This window comes from Engystomops pustulosus, chromosome 5 (assembly GCF_040894005.1).
Source record: "Engystomops pustulosus chromosome 5, aEngPut4.maternal, whole genome shotgun sequence".
NCBI classification, from domain to species: Eukaryota; Metazoa; Chordata; class Amphibia; order Anura; family Leptodactylidae; genus Engystomops; species Engystomops pustulosus.
The window spans coordinates 55493749-55517738 of NC_092415.1; the positions used below are offsets into that span (position 1 = coordinate 55493749).

Consider the following 23990-nt stretch of genomic DNA (forward strand, 5'->3'; position numbering starts at 1 on the left):
TGGCTTTGGAACTTGCATGACAGTTCAGCATACCCAAGTCTGATTTAAGCTTTCTGCCTGGATTGTGGCAGATTTCATGATAGACTATGATATAAATCCTGCAAATCTCTTCACTTATTCAGTAATCAGGGTGAGGGGCTTTATGGAAACCTGCTGTGCCTTCATGGGTCTGGTATACACATTGCTTTCTATTACAAGTCCTGCTGTCTTTCTGTTATTACATTCTGCTTCTTATTCAAGCTCCTGTTTAAGAAGTCATGAAAGCTCTAAAATAGATAAAGAACTACAAACACTACCGTATTTTTCAGACTATAAGGCGCACAAAAATTCCTTTGATTTTCTCAGAAATCAAAGGTGCTCCTTATAGTCCAGTGTGCCTTATATATGAACCGTACTGACAGACAACAGCTGCCTTGAACTGTGCACAGGTCTGCCACCTGCTGGTCATTCATCCTTATAAACATGTGCGCCTTATATATGAACCTAGACGGGTTAGCAGGCGTTTATTGATAGTGTGCCTTATAATCCTTATAAATCAATGTCTTTACTAGATTTCTTGTACCATTAGACTTTTCTAGTATGGAAAACACACAGGGTAGAGGTGGGCACTGGTGGAAATCGTATGGTACGCACTCATAATTCTCTGAATATTTCTTTTAGAAAAAAAAAACAAAAAAGGCAAACATTGTCCATGTAAATTTTGTTAATAAAAAATCCCAAATCAAGTCTTCTTATCCAGAAGATGCGTTTTGTTACTCACAACTTATTGCCAATATTATCCATCTATTTTCAGTTTACATTGATGAGTTGTCCTATTAAATTGAGAAGTAAAATCAAGATATAATGTAAACTGAAAAACGAAAGCTTCCTGACCTTTCAGATGTGTCTCTGCATTGGCGGATGCCCTGACCCTGCCAGGAGCCGTGATGTTTTGTTTGTGTACAGGTCACCGCTGCAGTCGATCACCAGCCTCAACGGTGACCTGTACATAATCAATGCGTCACCGGGGACAGAGCATCCAGCACCGCGACACAAAGGTGAGTAAACTTTACGTTTCAGGTTTAACATAACCTGCTTTTACCTGATTTTTCTTTGTAGTCATAATTGATACAGCCCCAGAATCTGACCTGATAAAACCAATCCCACGCCAAGTGGCATCTGGATAGGATTTAGTTTTTTTGGGTAAAGTGTAAAACTAAGCTATATAAGACGGAGTAACTTTGCAATATGATTACCTTGTATGTTGCTCTAGATTATAGTTATACACATATCTGCAGAGAAATCTTCCAGCACTCCCTGCTGGCTCATTGTCTGCACAGAGCTTGTGTAATATTTATAGCGGTCCCTATACAGACATCCGATCAGGAGAGAAAGTAGGTCTCCCAGCATGCAGTGCAGCTGATATCTCAAGTCTCCGATACTGACCCTTAGTAAGTGTATGCTCCCGTCTCCAGTATTGGGTAACAGACTTTCTCTTGGAGAGCCTGGGTCCATCCCCTAATGAGGTAATGACAAATAACTTTGGTACACAAGTTCCTTTGCGCAGGTGTTAGATAAGACGCTGGGAGAACTAGTCCCCTCCTGCCGGCTGTAGTCATCCATCCTTTGTTATGGATGTGGTACCGCTGTGTGGTTGTGGTTGGCGCTGCTGCCCTCTACTGGTGGGACCGGTGCAACATTGGTGTGTAGGACCATTAAAAAGCACCTCTAATATTTACCTCCTGAAATGCGCAGATTCATTGGTTTTTAGTGAAATTATCTCTGTTCTTCGTCTTCCTGAGTAAAGAATTGTATTTTTATCCTCACTTGTATTGGTAATAAAAATTGCACAATTAAGTTTGTACTAAAAGTTATTCTAATGAGACGCATAACATACATGCTCATATTTTTATTTTATTTATTATGGGATTTGTGTGAGGATTTAGTTCAGGTTCACGGGCGTCATTAAAGGGGTGCAGAATAATAATGCTAATAGATTACCGTAAACTGATCACTTCATGTTCTCCAGTATTTGGATACTGATGCCCTAGGCTTGTATCATATCAATAGGGGGTCAGCTGATATCAAAATCCCCAGTACTACACAGCCAGATGTACACAGCTCTGCACACTGTGTAGTGGCCAAGGCAGGTTACTACAGCTAATCTCTCCTACCATCCAGTCCTGATGTCATCAGTCGTCGGTTCAGTCTTTTTCATCTTGTTAAGTAGCGTAATGTATTCCTTACCTTTTGTTCAGCCCTGATCATGTCAGGAAGGCAGACAGTATTGTAGGGTGTAAAATATCCCTCATTTCCATACCTGTGGCTGTTCTGTACATGACAGCATTAGCCTTATCACATTTGTAATACATAATAAGCTGTGAATGCACCGTACGCTGCGCTGCTTACACAGTGTCATGGAAATCTTGTAAACAGATGGAAATTTCCGTCATGAATAAGATTCCATCACATTTTTGCAGTAATTGTCACATGCAGTGTACTAGATGATGTGTTTATGTGAAATATTTAGCTTCTATTTCATCTGAGGAGCAGCAGTGCTGTAAAGAAGGAGAGTCTCCGACTAGAAGGCATTTCTTTCTCTGCTATGGGCATCTTGCCCAAATACTTACCAGCATACATTCGACACTTTTCTGGCGCTTCAATTTTGCAACGCATTTTTGCACGCAAAAAAGAGCAGCTAGAAGCAGGTCTAGGGAGTCTATTTCATCCTAATGAATGATGAAACAGTTCTAATACATTTTGGTCATGTGCCAAAACAGTAATCCCTTGTGCCACAAATTTAAAGGGAATCTTCCACCAGGATGAACAACTGTATGCAAATGAGCCTGAGGGGCTCCAGGCTTTATGAGTGTCAAGGGAGCCTGGAGCCCCTCAGGTTCATTTGCATACAGTCGTTCATCCTTGTGGTAGATGTCCTTTAAATCGCACTGAAAATGAAAGCATGCTTCCTGCGCTACTCTGTGCCCCAAATAAATAAATGCTCCCCAGCCACTCTTGCTATACAGAATATTTTAGTAGCCACTTTTTATCCATAGTATTCCATCACTTGTAGATGTGGTATCATATTTACATTTTTTTCCTTAAACCACAAGGAGTAATATTTACCAGTCCACTACTGTTTTGGTGACAATACTTCTCCAATCTCTGTTCCTGCACCAAAGATGATATGATATATGGCCCCTTATATGGCCCCCAGATTTATGGCATGTCAGACTCTTTGCTCGGCTAGTCAGATTGGAGCTATGCATTAGTAAACCACAAACCCAACTTGGGTTGAGTTTTCTGAAATACGGGATCCACAATATTAATGGTGGATGATGAAGAACGTAGACTGGTGGGGACCGGGAAAGTATTGGCACCAGTGCAGCAAGGTAGGTATTACTGTTTTTAGTTGTTTTACACAATTTTAAACTTTTTTTTTAAATGTGTTTTGACGGGCGTGTCCACATGGGACTGATATGCTATTGAAAATTTGTGTTGCCTAAGAATGCCTTTATGGTTTGGTTTTAGACCGGTGAAAACCTGCAGCACCAAAGATTGTAATGCAATGCAGTCCCTTAAAAGGCTGCCATTGAGACAATAGGTGTGTATGACTGCTTGTGACATTTATGGAGTGGGTTATAATACACGGGCTCATGTTGACTAACAGAACCTGCTGGTGCTGAAGCCTGCTACATATTGGGCACATTACAGACACAGTCATATGCATAAATATTATAAGGTGTTTTTCTAATCACAACATTAGTTGAACCTATATACACCATAATCTGTGTCAGTCTTGCATTGCTATCTGGTGAGAACCCATAGTATTGGAAATCATTAGTGGAGATGGGAAGGGAGCTGTGCCTAGAATTGTTAAACCAGCTTCAGAACGTTTGAGATGCAAATATATAGTGTAGCCCATAGAAAGAATGGAGATGATGCTATATGGTTCCTGCATTGTAGTGTTACACAGCGGCAAGACCATTCCCTATGTAGAAAAGCAGGAAAATGTTCTGTGATGAGTGACTGGTGTGACCTGACCGGGAGATGGGGAATGATTTTCAGTGATTGTATTAGGATCGGCTCTACTTGAATGTCTTCTAATCACTGCAATGATGAAGGGCATCATATTAAAGTGAACCTTCTCCTCTGATCTCAGCAAGTGCCCAGCACGTACCTGGGCACCTTCACAGGCTCACCACGCCTGCCCTATCCTACTGCACCGTCGGCAGCTGGGTACTTTCTAGGGCAGTGGTGGCGAACCTATGGCACGGGTGCCAGAGGTGGCACTCAGAGCCCTTTCTGTGGGCACTCAGGCCATCGACCCCTTCACAGAGTTCACCAAACAGAAACAAATTCACCAAATCTTCCTGCAGTCCCATGCAGCTTAAGAGTTGCTGCTTTCAGTGCTATTTTAAAGGGACACTTCATTGGCAGTATGGAACTGTGGAAGTGAGAATGTGTTGATAGAACTGCATTATCTTTGTAGGTCATCCTACTGTACCCACCATTCTTACTGTATAGAGAGACCCTGGTGAGAAGCTACAATGATAGTCTGAATGTGCCCTCCGTCTTTTAACTGTATTGGTGGCCTCAGGGTGCCAATTCGATTGAAAGATGTTGAAGAACAGGTAGCAATAACTTACTGCTTAAAATGCAATGTTGGCACTTTGCGGTAAATAAGTGGATTTTGGTTATAGTTTGGGCACTCTATCTCTAAAAGGTTCGCCATGACTGCTCTAGGGTGTAGCTGAGATGAGATGAGAGGAGCAGTGTGCCTGAGCAAGTACTACAGCAAGCAAAAGAGTGACATCAGCAGTAGGGGAGGGTGGGAGCGCAAACAGCCATCAGGAGGGTTGCTTGATTGGTCTCCCACCTACATGATGAATAAAAGTACTTTTTTCCAGGCATGCTACAACATTGAGAAAGTATAAGAACACTTTTTGCTGACTTGCAAACTGCAGGTCCGGGTATTAGTTGTGGGGGTAATGGAGTAACATTGCATTTTTTTTATGCAAACAAGGTCAATACAAGGAACTAGCATCTTTTTCATCCATTTAAAAAAATGATACAACCAGCTTTGTAGAAAAGGGTTCTTTACAATTAAAGAAGCCAAAGTATGGTATGGCTTATTACAATGGGAAATTATCAGATATCTCACCTTTACCGGCTAATAGAATTTCTTAGTATTGTAGTAGATTGGTTGAAAAAAATGCATCAGTCCATCAACTCCAACCCAACTTCTACAGTTACGATCCATCTCAAGGCGGATTACAGTTGGCCCATAGAAGGGAAAAATTCCTTTGCAAATTCCAAATATGGTCGGAATAATTTGCTAGATCAACATCAAATTAACCAAATATTTTGTTCTCCTATCATATGATAATTTTGTTCTTAGGAAAGGCATCCAGAAGTATAAAATGTTTAGTAGAGGTTACTATGTATATGTATTATGGAATAACCTACTCATGCAATGTTTTCTCCCCTTTTATGCTATGTTATTTGAAAATACCAATGGGGATAATACCAATCTTTATAATATACATCATTGAGTAAAGCAGTATCGTTGCCTTGTTTCTGCTCTTTCTCCTGCAGTGAGCACTGTATCCGAATGCCTTCCCTATCCAAATGAGATAGATAAGAAGGCTATTGATTAACTCATTCCATACCTGGAATATTTCACTTGATAGATCAATTCTCAGGACAGAAAAAGGATTTTGTATTCTTGATGTAAGGTAGTTATACACATAACAAAAAGGATGGTGAAACCCACCAAATCTCTTATGTAATGTCTGCTAGGTGTGTCTGCTAAGTGATGGAGGAATTCCTATTAAGAGACTGCTACAATAATATATAAAAGGCATCCACTACATGTAGGATACCATAAGTGAACCAGTATCTCAGCCATGATTAGCATATGAGCCTAGTTCCTTTGCCTGTGCTTGTATGTTAGTGTTTTCATCCTACACTGGTATAGGGAAAAAGCACTAATGGTCTTAACCTTAATTCACACTGAAGGCGGAACCAGAACCAGATGACACGAATATATTTGAATGAATAAGTTACCATAGCCATGAAGACAGCAGACCAATCCTCACCATCTAATACAAAGACTATAGCACAAGCAAGGTGGGAAAAATTATGTATGTAAAACGTAACTTTTACTTCTTATTCATTAAAATATCCCTAATATTAACTAATTTCTGTATTATCACAATACTCTTAGAATAAAGGTTCAAATGCACGAATGATAAATATAGGTACATGTAATTAAAGATGTATATTACTCCAATACTATAGACTATGTACTAAAACTGGAAAGATCTCACCCATTAGGGACAATGATGTGGGAACCAGGGATATTAAGCATAGGCACTGACAGGTTTCTAGACTTTACTGCTGAGTTCCTGACCCCGAATGGGTGAGCTCTTTCCAATTTTCCTACATAATGTATAGTATTGGAGTGATATACATCTTTAAGTACATGTATCAATATTTATCGTTCATGCATTTGAACCTTTATTCTAAGAGTGCTGTGATAATACAGAAATGAGTTTTTATGAAATAAGGCCCTTGACAATTAGGGATATTTTAATGGATAAGAAGTAAAAGTTATGTTTTATAAATACAATTTTTCCCATCTTGCTTGTGCTATACTACACTGGTATAGAAAGCTATTATTCCTTCCTTCCTCTTATGTTCCAAAGAAACATCTCTCTAATTTATGAATCCAGAATACGAGACCACTTGAGATTTTGTGTGTTTTGTAAGTCACCGTGGCACAAGACACAGCAGCCTATAGATGTGTATTTCAGCTTGCACTCTGACTTCTGGTCTTGTCTTCTTCCTCTTGCACTCCCCCCATTCTCATGCATTTACTTACCTAGTTATTCCCTGGATAGTCACATTATTGATCCCTTTACTGTGGCCTCCACACATCAATCTACCCTCCTCTCCCTCACCTCTGTCTCTTAGCATGACACTCTCATCAAGATCTATGTTTTCTTCTACTCCTGAGAGCTTCCCTCAAGCACTTTTTTCATGAGCTGCTGAAAACACCATTGAATGCAAGCTTACACCTATGGGGATCATGTACAAGGTATACGGATAGGTTCATAGCTATTGCATGGTGTATCGCATCAATCTAGCCCGGCTTCCCTTATTTTATCGGGTTATTTTAATTTAACTTCCTCGGATGCAGCCTCAGGACCTGTAGAAAATAATGCAGTTTCACAGATGAGATAACACAGTGGCTCAGGCTATTATTTTATAACACAAATCGCAGCAACGGTGATGTTGACCCCATGCTTCCCAGTAAAGCTGGGAAACATCTGATACAGGTATGAGCATAACCTTTTATTTCAGAAATAAGCATAATTAATATTTAAATGGGTCATTAAAATCTAAGCGAATATGTAATAAGTTGTTATTTTAAATTTTACACCCCTTAGCAGAAAAATGCTTTGGCAATACACTATAATGAGAATCAAATGCCACTGGCCCTTTAATCAGTCCTGTGACTGTCCCAGTGCATCAGGTACAGGATGCATGTCCTCATCACATGTTCCTGAAAGGCTCTGATGGGTGTTTCCAGAAGCCCTCAGATTTGTAGATTCACAGTGAGCAGAGAAGGTTTCACCTCCCCCTGCACCTCTTGCTGCTGCTAGATTACACAGACAGGGAGAGAGCAGGGTCAAACATGTTCCTGTGAATATGCAGCACTCAGGGGCTCTGGTAACCTCCCAGTATTATAATATTGTTCGTAACACTATATAGGAAAGCAGAACCACCAGATAAACTATGTTAAAGGTCTCCTGACCTGTTTATCACCATGACTGTGGTAATCTTGTTTAAAAATATTTTATATTATATTTTATATTTATTATATTTAATATTTCTTATATAAAAATATTTGTTATCAATGACCTGAAGAGCTATGGGGGGTGTTACCAGAGCTCCTCCGTGCTGCAGCTTTACAGGCTGCTACACTGTCTTGCCTCTGTTCCCTGAACACTTCCCTCTCCCTCTGCCTGATGTAATCTCACTACAGCAGAGGAGGTTTCAGCACACAGTGGGAGGGGGAAGTGCTCCTGCTCAGTGTAACTACAGCGCAGAGGGCTTCTGAAGAGCCCTTCAGGCTCTTCAAAATCATTTTAAATGTTGATTTTAGAAGGAAGGAGGCCATCTATAACAAATATAAGAAGATTACCACAGTCACAGTGCCTGGAACTGTGAGTAAGTGCATCTGGTTTAAGTTACAGGAAATCTACCTATTCTCCTCTTGACGTTGACCCCAGAGGTGCTCTTTGATAATCTGACACGCCAGTATCATCTAGAAAAGAAATGTATAATTAGCAGCTCGGAACGCAGGGATGAGATGTCTGGCGCTTCGGGCTGCTAATTATGCGTTGTGTTAAGAACCTTACTACCGCTTTTGTCTGCCCCGCCTGCCTCTGTGTCCTGGAAATGACATTGGATCTAGTTTTTCTAAAGCCGTAAATCTCTAGTGATCTAGTCTCCCAGGATAACTGTAGCTGGAATAGTTGTCATATAGACACTGCAGAGAATATGTAGCCTTACACCGGACCACCCAGAATCCCTTCTTATACATTAGGTTCAATGCCGGATGTTTTCAGATATTCTCATATATGTTACCACATTGACACTTTTTATTATATTATAGAGAAACTTTGTCAATCCATTATCCTAAAGGAGTTAAGTGAGAAAACATCCTGGATATAAACACGCAGCTATAACTAGTACTCGCTAGAAAGTAACACATAGTAAAAGTGCAGTTGTGCAGTGACAGCTTGTCAGGTGTATTCTGCTAGGAACAAATCCCAGGCAGACTTTCTGGATGAAAGGAATTGCTATGTGTATTGCCTCAAAGCATAGTTCACCTTTCCCTCAAGGTGATTCTGGTATATCAGAGTTATTGAGAGGAACTGCAATGTATTATGTACAGTACATTATTCTCTGACGTCTTTGTGTTCCATATAGTAATACCTGACTTATTTATAAGTACATATACATGGCGGGGAGCCGCTCTGCCCAATCCATCCCTCCAGCAGGGGTGTGCCTATACCTGAATCAGAGATAAGTGGGCTAGAAGAGCAGCATGGCACAGTGATCTGCACGCCTCGACCTAATGTACCAGGGGTAACATCACAATGATGCATGTCCCTTATAAGCAGATGTTTTATTGTGCAATGAACATCTTTTACGTAGCCAAGTTCTATTGCATGCGTGTATCACACAGTGAGGAGAGCAGTGAACGGAGACTAAACTAGAGATCATTTATTTGGAGAATGGAATCACTATGCACACAGACGTTATCAGAAAATCGATAATGGCCCTTCTATGGAACAAGCTGCAGCTTTCTCTTCTTTCTCCGACCCATCTGTTTTCTGAAAATTCCCCGTAACTATAAATTGGATTAAGCTTTTTGACTGCCGATTTTCGGGTACATTTACAAAAGATTGTGATTGCTACTTGAGTATTTTTACCATGTTTTCTGCAATGAAGCCAAATATAACAGATATTTCTACCTTCCATTTTACAGGGTTCCTATGAAGTCAGAGAAATTACTTTCCCCCCACAACGTAAGCACAATGGCTTTCTACAACGGCAGAAAAGAGACTGGGTTATTCCGCCAATTAACGTACCGGAAAACTCGAGGGGAGCGTTTCCTCAGGAATTAGTACGAGTGAGTATTAAAATGAAGAACTTTTATTTTCTGCATTTCCCCAGTAACCACCAACATCATAGCATTAATAGCGTATAGCAAATTCCCATAACACTTAAAGAGCTGCATAGACCTTACCAATTCCTTAGCTGTTCCAATAATAGCTAATGGCACTCCATGGATATTCAGTGGGAGGAGGGTATCAGGGATGGAACAATAGGGAAAGGAGGATATAAAAAAATGATAATTTCCTACTAATTATTGTCAAGGAAAGGGCTATGAAATGTTCTGCAGTGGAAGCTGTTACAATCATTAACCCCGGCTAATCAGGATTCCATTTTAATTGATTCAGTAAAAAAAAACGCTCGGATACAGTAAATAAAATTACATAGCATCGTACTGTGTGCTGCCTGTATTCATTTATTTCCTACATAATTGAAATGCAAAGTGCAGTTAATATAAAGGCATTAATGTTTGTTGCGTAGTAACACAGTTTATATATAGGGATCTATATCTCTAGGGATAGCTTTATATAAGTGGGTTTTTTGGACTTTGAGAACCAATTAAGTAACTAATTCTGAAACCTGTGTGGTCCCGTGCCCTGGAAAGTGGTGTAAAAACCATGAAGGTTCCCATACATCATTCAGTAATAGTCAATCAAATACTGGTTTGTCCAATAGCTGGTCTTCCCATCCTTCCATATATAAGCAACAATAGGGATAGAAGAGAAAGACACTATGGAGGGAATTTACAAAGTCTGCCACGGATCTCCGCCAGGTCAGATCTGTGTAGACCAGGTATGATTTGGTTGGAGATTTCTGCTGTAGTTTCTACTGGTTTTCTTGCATAGACTATAGTAAATGCTGCCGTAATATATACAGAGTCTATGACTGAAACAAACAATCTTAAAATGCTATATAGTTCTAATAAGACGTGTGTCAAAAAACAACAAGGGCGAGTCAAAGCTTACCCGAAGTCCCCTACCCCCATACTATTGTCCAGAATGCTTCTATACGGGTTGCCAGGGCTACAGCCAGGCTCATGTATAAATGCATACATACAATGATATACTCTGCTAAAGAAGACAGTATACAATATATATACGTGATGTTTTGCTGCAATACGAAAAAATAACATATATGTATGTATATATTCCTGCAGTCCATGATAAACTCGAGTTGTGGGGGACATGGAGATAGGAAAAAATAAAGAGGGATGGGGTATGTGGATATAATATAGTAATGGGCCTGACTGCTATTTCAGGGCTTCTTATACAGTAAATTATCCTAGTATTTCCACTTTATCTCTTGGTGGCAATTACTGTAATTACTTGCATCCAATCACAAATTGGTAAAACAGGGACCCCGATATCAGATCCCTATTGGAAATGCTGATAAGATTTTATCTCATGTTGACTGGATATAGCAAACAAGTATATGAGCCACAATTTGCCATTGGTGGGGGACATCACAGGTTAGTGGCCATTATACGCTTCGGGCGGCTGCAGAGCTACTGCAAGATATATTATTGTTATATTATATATATTATACTGAAATCAGGACTATGAACTTTTCCAGGCTGTAACAGCAGTGAAACATCTTAATAGGGCCCAGAGGGTTAGTTGTTTTTATAGCAGCCCCCTCCCTCCTCTCGCAGCTGATGAAGAAATATTACAGACCATAATCAACACTGCGCACTGTGAATATCAGGGCATTGTTCTGTATTTCCTTGTGTTCCTCTTTGTTAATATTCACACTAATTTAACTGTTTTGATTCACAGATCAGGTCTGATCGAGACAAAAGCCTCTCCCTGCGATACAGTGTAACGGGTCCCGGAGCTGACCAACCCCCTATTGGGGTTTTTATTATTAATCCCATTGATGGAGATCTCTCTGTTACACGGCCTTTGGATCGAGAACAGATTGAGGTTTTTCATGTAAGTATTGTGCCGTGATATAAGTATGTATAAGGTTCTATATTATAGTATGGAGACTATATGTAAGCACAACACATATGTATGTCTATATATAGTGCTATACCTAATGTTAAGCCTTTGATTGAAATGGCTATTTTTGCTATTGACCCCTGGTTATCCCCTCCAACTATAACTATTACTTATTTAAAGGGGAAATCCAATCCTAAATCATTTGTATGACATATCATATAAACATGACAGACGATTACAGTCGGAACGGTCAGTGGAAATCTCGGATTCAACGTTTGGAGTTAAGTGCCATTGATTTTCTGGAGCCAGGAAATCGTTCAAATCTAAATGACAAGTCAGGAAAATGATTTAGGCTGTTTTTTCTTTTCTTTTTTTTTTAGAACACATAAGTACAGCACAGAATTGTTAATGGAAAATCTTAACATGTCATCAACTCTACAAAAATAAGGGTGCATTCCACATATAGTTCTAGTGGATGGAGCGATGCAAAATACTTCTGTATACTTTTGTGACTGAGTGTACAGGGCTACTTATCTCGAATTATATACAGCCATTTCGGCCTTATTAAAGGGGTTTTAAAATATTAAAATGATGTATTAATGACAAGTCCTTTGGACAAATCCTTTAAGGTGCTCAAACAAGAACAAAGTTAGTAGCCTATTACCTTGTATAGTGTATAGTGTGCGCTGACTTTCCCCTGATGTTAGGTATTGTTTGGACTATTGTTTAGGGGGTTACTAAACGTAGTTGGTATTCTTTCCTTTTTCTTTATTTGCACGTTTTAACCGATTTGCACCTTTTTTATGCCTATTCTATTGGTTTTAAAAAATTGGAGAAGTTGTTTTCTATGTGTGGTTATCCCTATACAATATATCTTAGCAGGACAGTTGTGCTTCTTTGATTTGCACCTATTTGGGGCAAATTATCTGAATTCTGCCACAAATAAGTGCAAATTTGTGCCTGCAAAACCTTGACGTTAACAGGATTCTTTCATGTAAGAAGGAAAAAAAAAGGTGCAAAAAGGTTCAAATTGCGACTTTTTTTATCTGAGGACTAGTAACTCTTACATTAATAAAAATAAAACCAAATATTACCGTAAAAGATTACCGTAAACACATTTAACATAGCAACAAAAAATCCTTATACGCACCAACAAAAAGGAAAAGAAACAATAACAGAGACCAGTATATGATAAATGACCCCCACTGCATTTTATCTTTCCCAATCCTTTGGCACAAATTTATCATTAGGCAATGTCTTACTCCAGTTTTAGGAGCATCTTAGGAGCTCTTTAGATATCTTTTGCATGTTAGATTTATTGTGGTGGCTTAGACAACTTGGTATAAGTGACACAAGAGATGTCAATGTCTGCAGATTTACCATAACTAGTTCCTGAGTTTTTCCTACGCCAGGAGGGGACTGGAGTGATTTTGCACCTAAAATTGCTACTTTTTCAAAAGCCGCACTTCATGAATCAGTCTAATACATCTGGGGTAACTTGATAAACGTGGAGTAAGTAGAATGTAGTGATAACTGGAGTAGGTTAAAAAAAAGGATGTTCGTGCCCTGCACTTGTGCACTACCAAGAATTGCCCAGCAACTCAGCCGTCAGCAGGATTTGATAACGGACGTAGCGTCCTGATATACCCGGCATCACAGGAGAGGCTCCGGCATATGACAAGTCCCCCCCCCCCCGCCTATTGCTAGGTTGGCATTCACAGTTCATCTCGAGTGCCATGCAGCTGTGTGTGATTTTTTTTTTATGAAACACATCAACAAAATTGTACTAGTATAAAAAGTAGCAAGTGGCAGCAGCTGGCAATTTTGTTTTCTTAGAACTCTGTCCCCTAGAAAACAATTGTTATTTAACCAAGCCTTAGAAAAAGGAATTTCTCAGTGTCAGCGAGGCTGTGCTAATATAGAGTTCACATTACCCACTTTCTTCCATTGCTTCCAATCATATATCATTTAGCTTAAATTGACACTGGATCTAATATTGATTATATTCCCGAGCACCGAGCGTGAAAAATGAAGCTGTGACATCGACCATGGTTCCATCACATCTCCGCGAGCAGTCAGTCTTCAGACGCCGTGTATTATATATGGCATACATGTTTCTGCTTTCCCTTCCAATTTCTCATATCACCCTCTCGTTTCAGCACATTGTTTTCCTTATCATAAAATCCCCTCGTGCAGTGATCATACCAAGCACAAAATGACAATACAATAGAATACAGCATAAAAGGGGAGATTTGTTTCGGAGCATCTCCTATCCAGTCCTGTGGTTACTGTGCTTGAATTGACAGCAGATTCACTGATATTTCTAAATAACTCATCTGGGACAGGATATAGCAATGTAGCACTGGGGAAACCATACGTAATGTGTAATCTTCTCCATCATATCTCTACCGTAAACTGCCATATAAAATTGTTTTTTGCAGCTGAGGGCACACGCAGTCGATGTAAATGGAAACCAGGTGGAAAGCCCTATAGACATAGTGATCAATGTAATAGATATGAATGACAACCGACCGGAATTCCTGCATCAGATATGGAATGGGAGCATCTCCGAAGGATCAAAGCCGGGTAAAAAAAAACTCACATTTTTATACTTATTTTATTTTTCAGTTCTCATTTGTTTGTTTTGTTTTTTTAAATATGAGCATTTAACCTTACATGTTATATGTTATATGTTATATGTTGCACTTCACAGTTCCTTCTTCTGAATAAAATAAAAGACATTATAATATTTAAAATATAACAAAAAAAAATATATGACTTAATAAATCATCTCTTGTGGGTTACTCTATACATTTTAAAGAGGGAGAATGTCCATTTAAAAGCAAAAATGGTCAGTGTACATAATGGCCATCCTTCAGGTGGGCATCATAAAGGATATGGACTTGAATAGAAGCTAAATCAGCAGATTGTCGATCCTGGGAGTAAGTGTGGGGGAAAGAGAGAGCGTTAGATTCAAATGTAGGGTATACACTTGAGTTTACAAACAAAGCGATAGGTCAGAGGCTCGCCTTATAGGTGTCTTGCGAAAAGACATATAGTAAATATGGGAGGAAGTGCAGCATTCAGTTCAGAGGCGACGGGGGATGCTATGTAGCAGCCCGCTAGTAACTACATCAATGGAACTTGGGCAAGAATACTCCGAGGAGGCAGCACATCTTCTGGATGTTATTTACTAATACAAAAACAGTAAAATTATGCATTTCGGTTCTTTACAAGAGCCTTCTTTCGGTTGTTAAGGTAAAAAAAGACTTACCTGCATGCTGCACGGGTTACTAATGAAAGTTGTACTAGTCAAGTAAAATTCATTGAAATATACTACATATTTTGTAACATTTCTTTTTAGGACCACATTTCTAGTGGTTATCTAGTATTAAATCATTTTATGAGGTCTTATATTATGTGCGTCATGTTTATGGATCAAGTTCATATCTTGACACAAAGATAGCAAAGAGCGTATTCAAGTTGTTTAAGCAAAATACTGCTAACAGGCTTTTTGTATGAGTGATTTAGATATGACTGGGTGGGGGTTTATAAATTTCACATAAAGCTACTTTATTAACCGGAATTATCAATCATGACAACTTCACAATTCCTTCTCTCACACACTTCAGCGTTGGCAGGTGATAACATAAGTGTCACTTGCTAATTATAGTCTTTAGAAATAATGCCATCCTTCCCTAGTTAAAGAGAAACTGCCACCAGCGAACCACGCTCAAACTACACACGGTACTTTTATACATGTCTTTATACATGTTCCACTAATCTATATCCATGTGATTAGGACCACCATTCTTCTAAAAAATACTTTTATTATGTCCTTTGCTCCAGTCACGGAGCTGAGGAGCTTCAGTATACAGTCAAGTTACTCCACCTCCTCACTGCCGATGACACTGCTCACCTGGCGCTAGAGAATTCCTGAGGGAGAAGCAGGTGAGACACAGCAGCTTCTGTGTGACTTAACACTCCCTCAGGAAGGAGGGGTTAAGAGTAATACTGGACATTTGAAGAGAAATCAACCTTGCTCCTCACTTCTACCTCAGGAATTCTCTTCACCCAGGTTAGCAGTGTCAGCCTCACTTAAGAAGGCGTGGCAGCTTGATAGTATACTGGAGCGCCCCCACCTCCAGAGAACATCTAGGAAAGTCTTTTTTAAAAGAATGGATAGAGGCAATACTGAAACATGTATTGAGACATCTAAAAAGTACAGTGGGAGGGTTGCTGGGGGCAGGTTTTCTTTAAAGAATAACTGAATGTAAATACTATATACATTTTCTAAAAATCATTGTACTTTCCTTTCAGTTACTATAAATACTATAAAGCAACTTCCAAACTACTAGATGGTAACTTGCTGATTTATCCTGATATAGCAAGTTTTGTCATGTTAAAGGGGTTATCCGAGATGAATTAATGAATTAGGACCGGGCTGAGGTGGGCTTTTTAAAAAAAAATAAACATGTACACACCTCCTCGGGCGTCGCTGATGTCCCGCACCGCGGTCCGTCTGATCTGTGCCCCTATTTGTTTACAGGGGCACAGAAGCCGCTCACAGGGTGCTTCTGGCCAGCCGATGTGGCCTGCCAGTCCCATCTGTTCCTATCTCTCAGCACTGTAGGGCACTAGGAGATGGTGTTGGATGGGAGAGCTGGAGGAGGTGAGTACACGTTTATTATTTTTTTAAAAACGGCACCAGGTTATTTATTAATCTCGGATAACCCCTTATAGCATACTTTATCCTTTATCTGTAGGCTCGAGCTGTAATTTTCCATTGCCCCCCAAAGTAGAGCTGAATCTGCTTTACAACTCGGACTGTGGTAATCTTCTAATATTTGTTATCCATGGCCAACTTTTATAGTTATGCTATTGAGACTGAAGGGCTCTGTGGGGTGTTACCAGATTGCATCCATCTTGCAGCCTCACTGGCTGTTACACTGTACAGAAGGTGTTCTGGTAACAACCCCCTTCATTGTCATTAGCATAATTTTAATGCAGGGAAGCCATGGATAACAAATATAAGATTTCCACAGTCACTATGTCTGGTTCTATGAGTGCCTCTTGTTTATCATGCTTGATTTTGCTGCTATATTTCATTTAAAGAAGAATTTTTCACCTCTATGATATATTAGAGTCTCTTATATTTGATTATACTACTACATCATTCAAAATGTGTTTACAATAAAGTTACCACTTAAAGGGGCTGTCTACCTCCTGTAATTGTGGCTATGTTGCTTAGCACCTATGTCTCCCAGAATCGATGTACCAAAGAATCATTTGAATAGAATTTTTAATTTCTTGAGTGTAAATTTTCCTTTTGTAAACTTTTATTGATTCCAAAAATTTTTTTTTGTCACTTCATCCTATTTTTAGGATCCTACGTTATGACCCTTACTGCCATTGATGGAGACGACGCTAGACAACCGAATGGCATGCTGAGGTATAAAATCCTGTCGCAGACGCCAGATACCCCTTCCACAAGCATGTTTACCATCAACAATGAGACAGGAGATATTATCACTTTGGCAGCAGGACTTGATCGGGAGGTAAAAAAAAGTTTTGACAATACTGTATCAATCCAAATTTCACAACCATTGTATCACGGTTTGTTTCAGCGAGACAGATGAGTGGAGGTCTTATGTTACCGGGTGCCGGATTGGTTGAATGGCGTGGTCTCAGGTCCGCTTCTTCCCTTATCAGACATGTACTGCATTTTGGTCCACGGGCATTAATTGTGTTGTTTGCTATAGACTAATTGAGCTATATTTACAGCCCTTATACCTTTCAGGCTCATGGACTTTTTATGTAATAATTATGTTTATGTGTTTATTGCTCTGTAGCTATTCATCACTGTGTCGGCAGTTTGACTTTTGTGTTGTTTCTGCCATCCAATTTTGCTTTTTCTTTTTCATCTAAGCTTTTCTTTTCCTTTACTAAGAGAACATAGCATTTTTCTTTCAGAAAAATAACACATGTGACTTCAAGGTGATATCAACAGTAATAATTGTGTAATTGAATAGAAAAATAACAAGCCTTCGGGGCTCCAAGGTCCTCTCTCTTCATGATTACCGCTTTATATTTGGTTGAAAGCCGAATTGTCTCAACAGAATTTATTCTGGCAAATATTTTCACTAGCTTATAGCTGTGTGGTATACACTCTACATAAAAGCAGAAAGCCTAGCAGGTATCATCATGGCACAGTGATTAAACATGTTTAGGCAGCTGGTATTGCTGGCATTAGCCGTCATAACTCAGCATGTTAATGATACACAATTTACGCCGTATCGTACTATTCTTTTAAAATGCCGACTCGATCTTAACACGGTTACTGATGCTATTTTATGTCTTGTAGAAAGTGCAACGATATACATTAATAATTCAAGCCACAGACATGGAAGGAAACCCAACATATGGTCTCTCGAACACAGCAACTGCTGTCATCTCTGTGACAGATGTCAATGACAACCCTCCAGAGTTCACGTCAATGACAGTAAGTATAGATTAGATGTACCAAAAAAATTCAGAAATGAGGCCAAGACAAAGTTATCTGTTCACCTGTCTGGCAGGTGTATATTAAGAGGATTTACCTTTGTGCTGAGTTTTATGTGTTCAGTAATAGAGTTATTACTTACTAGGTAACACATTTCCTATGTGTTCTTTTGTTTGTAATGTTTAAGATGGAATGAGTGTATTATAATTCTGCAAAACCAGCAAATGTATTTACGCTTTATTCACAATGCATTTGGGCCTGCAATCCAAATATGTGACCAGGCCTTTTGAGAAACACTTCGTACATGTATATGTGTATCCTTTTTTCAGTTTTATTGAAATGCAGGGTTGACACAGCTTCAGAGTAGTAGAAGATTATTACCTGTCACATGGCCTCCAACAAAGCAGCCTTCCTAAATCATCTCCTCAGCTCCTTTCTAAGAATTCTTGGTCCGGTGTAGTAATGAGGAGATGCTCCGGGCATACCCCTATCCTCCTCTATCTTTCCTCCTTTATGCTCCCTTTGACATCAGTTCTTGCGTGTGCGCGTTGGACAATGGCAATGCTGCAATCCAGTTAGCATCTCTGTGTATGGCTGCCCGCCTTGAGTCTTCTGTGACGTAACACACAAACCACAGCTGGTGGCGCATGCACAGCCATAGAGAGGAGCAAACTGGATACTGGCAATGTGAGAACTGGCATCATATGGCAGGGTAGGGGGGGAGAGACACAGGAGAAGAGGGACCAATAGTAGCTAATTAGAAATTGACAGAACACACATATAAACATAATGCATATGCTTAGAAAAGGGGCTGAGGAGATGGTTTAGGAAGGCTGCTTTGTTGTGGGCTTTTATTTCATGTGACAGGTGTCCTTTACGGGCACTCGACTTACAGATAAATCCTACAGACAGACCTCTCTGCCCACTATGACCTCTAATGAAGCTCTCAGGATGCTTCACTTTAGTCCCAGGCTGCAATGATCAGCTATAAGGTGTCTGTAATAAAGTCTTATTGATAATCCATGTTTCTATGATGCTAAAATCAAGTAAGAGCAAGGAAGGGTCCAACTGGGGTTACATAGGACCCCCATTCTCGTGATCTGTGAGGGTCCCATCACTGAGACCCCTACTGATCAGCAAGTTAGGCCCTTTCCACTAGGGCCTAATTTGTTTCATGAGAAAACCTGAAGAACCTATCTTGTACGTAACTGCCTGTATTCCATTTCATACAGTAGTTGGATGTATACTTCTGTATCATATGCAAGCATTAAGAAAAAGAAAAAGAAAAAAAAAACAAACAATAAAAGATATATACATGCATGCAGTATTTATAATGTGAATAAAAAAGATAAAAAAAAATAACAAAGCATACCTTGTTTAGTACCCGCATGTTTGTGCTATAAAAGTAACTAAAACTGTGAATGTCTTAAGAAAATGAAATACAGCTTAATACCAGGACAGTGGTAAAATAAATAGCAGCCCCTGCCCTGGCTATTCTTTACTGATCACAATTTAAGCTTTGTTGCTATAGAAAAGCTGAGGAGCAACTATTGGTATTTTAAACATTATTTAGCAAGACTACATGTGTTATTAAGTGACTTTATTACCTGTTCACCAATTTTTGGTCCCCTCTTTGTTTCCATACATTACTTTTGCAAGAAATAATATTCTTATACATCTGTTTTCCAGAATTTCCAGTTTTTTTCCCTTAGCAACTGACTTTGCTTTAGCCTTTACTACTAGCAGAGAAACACCATAATAAATTCTCACAAAAGAAAATCCCCCTAAAGGTAGAAATTTCCTTTAATGCAGTCACTTGGATATAGGAATTGAAGACGAAAGATTTGTGTTACATGGGTTTTTCACACTTTGTCAAGGCAGATTCTAGATTTATTTGGCTGTGATATCCAATATACTGTAACGTTGATATTACCCGTAGCAGCACATCTGTGCTTCCATACTGTAGACATGCTAGACTACACTACTAATGTGACACTGCATTGAAAGCTATACTGGGAGTGTTACAGAGGCAGGAGATGGTGCAGGGGCTGGGCTTGCAGTCCTATGCCAGGAGGATAAGTGCATGGCGAGTCCGGCGCATAGGCACCTACCTTCTTATATGCACCTTATAGTTAATATAATAATAACAATAGTACCATCATATTCTGCAGCGCTATACAAATCACTTGTCATAACACAAAGCTCATACAAAGATGCCATGGTCAAATCTTTTTTTGAATGCGTATAATATTCCCTCTTCCTACACAGCGATTTCTATATTTATCCCTGTAGCAAACTTCAGTCATCATCCATCCTCCCATTGAGGTTATTGCACTATTAAGAATTTCACATTTTTTTATTGGATTGCAGTCCAATCTCTGCAGTACTCGTAGTATGTGGACATCACAGATCACCAGGAATTCCCTCACTTGTTAATTATAGAAGAAGAAAAGCTGTTTTCCCCAATGTATATTCCTGGTGGAGAGGCAAATCTGAGTCTGTTACAGTAATGTCACATATAAAAGTGTGATATAAGCATTCCTCAGTAGTCTATAGGAGTACATATGGATAGATAAGACACCCCAGGCGATGGCCTTTCCATATGATAGAACGTCAATATCATGGAGTTGGAGTTGTAATAGCTGTCTGCCTATTTCAAGTGCCCAGAACAGTGCTTCCATGGCATTGCTTAGCAGGCACAGCTCCTAACTTACACTTCATGATGTTGTTTTGTGTTATAATTTCTTCTGACTTTTATTATGCTATTGCTGTAATGAAGACTTTTTGACAAAATGTGAGTAAAATTTCTATGCAGATGTGAACACGCACTTACATTCACTTCAACTGACTTTCATCTAACGTGTAATGGCACCTTAACACTAAGAAGCAGGTCCACTTCTGGATTCTGCTTGTGTCTGTTATTCATTGTTGTTGTAGGAAATAAACTTGCATAAACTCCACTGTTTTGCTGTTTGAGGCAAATATAATAGAAATTCATCATAGTAGATAAGGTTGAAAAATGTATTTATCCCTTAAGTCCAACCTATAAATCCTGCAGTGTTGATTCAGAGAAGGGAAAACCTACTGGTTTGGCTGATGTCAATCTGTCCAAAAAAGGGAAAAATCCTACCCAACCCTAATATGGCGATAAGAATAACTACCTGTATCAACATTGACTCAATTTATGATGTCCAGAAAGACATCTAGACCCCAATTGTACAAATTATCACAACAGAGATAATCTGCGGCAGAGATTTCCATAGTCACTGTAAAGAATCGCTGGCGATGATAAAACTGCTTCTAATCTAGGTGTAGAGGATGCCCCCTCTTTGTGGTGTTGGTAGAAGCACCTCTCCTCTAGATGTAAAGGATGCCCTCTGTCTATGGCTGTAGTAGAAATACCTCATCTCTGGGTGTAGAGGATGTCCCATGTCTATGGCGATTGTAGAACCGCCTCTAATCTAGATATAGAGGATGCCTATTGGAAAAAGCGGGCAGCACTCCAAAGGTAGAATTCAAAAGTTGGTGAACTATATTGAGGCAAGTGGCAACGTTTTGGTGTTGGACACCTTTTTCAAGCAATTTGACAAGTAAACCACACAGGGTATATAAAGGAAACATGGCGTGCAATGCATATAAATGGGTGTGTCCTTAAAGTGCAAGTGCAGTTGAGATCATGAACATACATTGTTACGTCATCATAAAATTCATATACAATAAAGTGCATAAGTAATACAGATGTATATAAACATCCCCATATGTTATACATACAATAATAAAGTGCATCATAATTAGAACAAAGTGCAAGTATTGTGCTACTGAGTGTACACAAAAGGGTTCAAATTACCCAGTAATGTGGGAGAGATCACCCAGGGTGGAAGTGTTGATTTCACCTCTAATTGGATATCCGCATCAAGATCACACCGCACATGCGCCAAAAAAGGAGCGCATGCGCAGAAGTGACTGTAGGCGCGCCAAAAAGTGGCACATGCATATTAATGTTCGGCAAGTGCCAAACAAAAATGTTTACAGAATGTTTACATATGTTTACAAATGTTTTTGTTTACAAAACCAAACATTTTAAAAAAGGAATGAACAACAGAATGTCCTTGACAATGTTTGAGGAATACTTGTATTAAGAGTGAGGTACCACGGTGTTGGTCCTCTGGCAGTCTGTACAACTGCTAGTGATATCGTCGCTTCCCCAGCAACACGGAGTAAAGGCGGACAATAGAAATGCATCCAAAAGGTGTCCGCAAAATATCTCAGAACCAAAATGCAGCACCTCCTCCTTAGGGGTTGCGGACTTGAACTCTACTTTTTGTATAGAGCATGCCTCCTATCTATGGTTATGGTAGACCGCCTTATTTCTAGGTGTAAAGGATGCCCCCTGACTATGGCGATTGTAGAAGCGCATCTAATCTAGCTATAGAGGATGCCCCCTGTCTATAGTGATGGCAGAACCGCCTCATCTCTAGGTGTAAAGGATGCTCCCCGTCTATGGCTGTGGTAGAAATACCTCATCTCTGGGTGTAAAGGATGCCCCCTGTCTATGGTGATGGTAGAACCACCTCATCTCTAGGTGTAGAGGATGCCCCCTGTCTATAGCGATGGTAGAACTGCCTCTAATCTAGGGGAAGCGGATGTCTCATGGTCCTGGCCACAGATCTAGGTATAAAAAGATCTACAGAAAGATCCCTGTTTGTTCATTCAAATATTAGTAAATTGTAGTGAGGTCTCCTCTTTGTCGTCTTTTTTTTAAACCGAATAACTCCAGGCTTAGTAATTATAAGTCATTTACAAATTTTGTAAAATGTATTTATAATATATCATTATTTTCCATAAAACAAGGATTGTCTTTCCAAGGGTTAAAATGAAAGAACAGCAAAGACATAACCATCGTAACCTTCATTTTATAAAAGGTGAAGTTCTGCTTGTTTAAAAGTTTTCAGTCTTGCCGTATAGACAGCAAGGCACAATATTAGCAGCTCTGTCCCCGAAGATCCGTTCTGAGGAAAACTTTGGCAAGAATGTGCAATTGAAAGATCTTTAAGATGTTGTTTCTGAAATTTTGCGGTCCGTAGGTGTCATAGGCTTCAATGCAGACTTTGCCTCCTTTACTTTTTCCCCATGATCAGCAGCCATTAGGAAGTAGCAGCACGCTGTGTTTCCTGGCAACGGTGGCAGTAATAGCCCTTCCTAAAAGACGGCACCATAGGGCTTTATTCAATCTTTAGTGCAGTTTGTGCTAGTCATTTTGAAGTATGAGTGATCTATAAAACTTTCTCTAATGTCACGTACGTCTGTCCGACCTCTGTCACTTTGCTGCTGCACACGAGAAAAAAAATGGAAGCTTAAAATGACGGAATTGCATAAATACAATAGTTTCTCACCTTATAGAACTTTCTACACAAACCGGCTCTGAGATGCTTTACTGCAGCTGTAAATTATTTCCATAGATAGTGCATCAATCCTCGGAGAGTGGATAATATTTCTTTACTATATGGTCCTAAAGTGAGTTTATTCAATTGTCATTCTTTTTATAGCATGTTGGATTGAAATGTGTTAAAGTGCCATACAGGTGAACCACACATGTATTTTATTTTCTACTTACAATGAGATCTTTCAGCTCTCTCCCTTAACAGCTTCTGGCTGTAAACAGAATAAGGGAAAAATCTAGACATAAAGATTAGACCATAATCTCGGACCTACAAAAATTGTTCTCTCTTTAATCATCATCCCAACTTCTTTACTATGTTAATACCATTTATTATGAAATATTTAGCATACATTCTGCCGCCCCCTGAATTACTCCTGAATATTTATGAATAAGTTGACTAGTGGTGTTCCTACATAGATCAGTATTGGTCAGCACT

General features: G+C 39.4%; 1 protein-coding gene across 1 annotated transcript in view; it reads left to right on the forward strand.

The window, feature by feature from the left end:
* CDH2 (cadherin 2) overlaps positions 1-23990 on the forward strand; it is a 203294-nt gene that overhangs the window by 151931 nt on the left and 27373 nt on the right. Inside the window, exons 4-8 of the mRNA XM_072152028.1 lie at positions 9545-9688; positions 11448-11603; positions 14054-14198; positions 16998-17170; positions 17977-18114. Coding sequence (XP_072008129.1) covers positions 9545-9688; positions 11448-11603; positions 14054-14198; positions 16998-17170; positions 17977-18114 — 756 coding nt within the window. The remainder of the gene's footprint in view (positions 1-9544; positions 9689-11447; positions 11604-14053; positions 14199-16997; positions 17171-17976; positions 18115-23990) is intronic.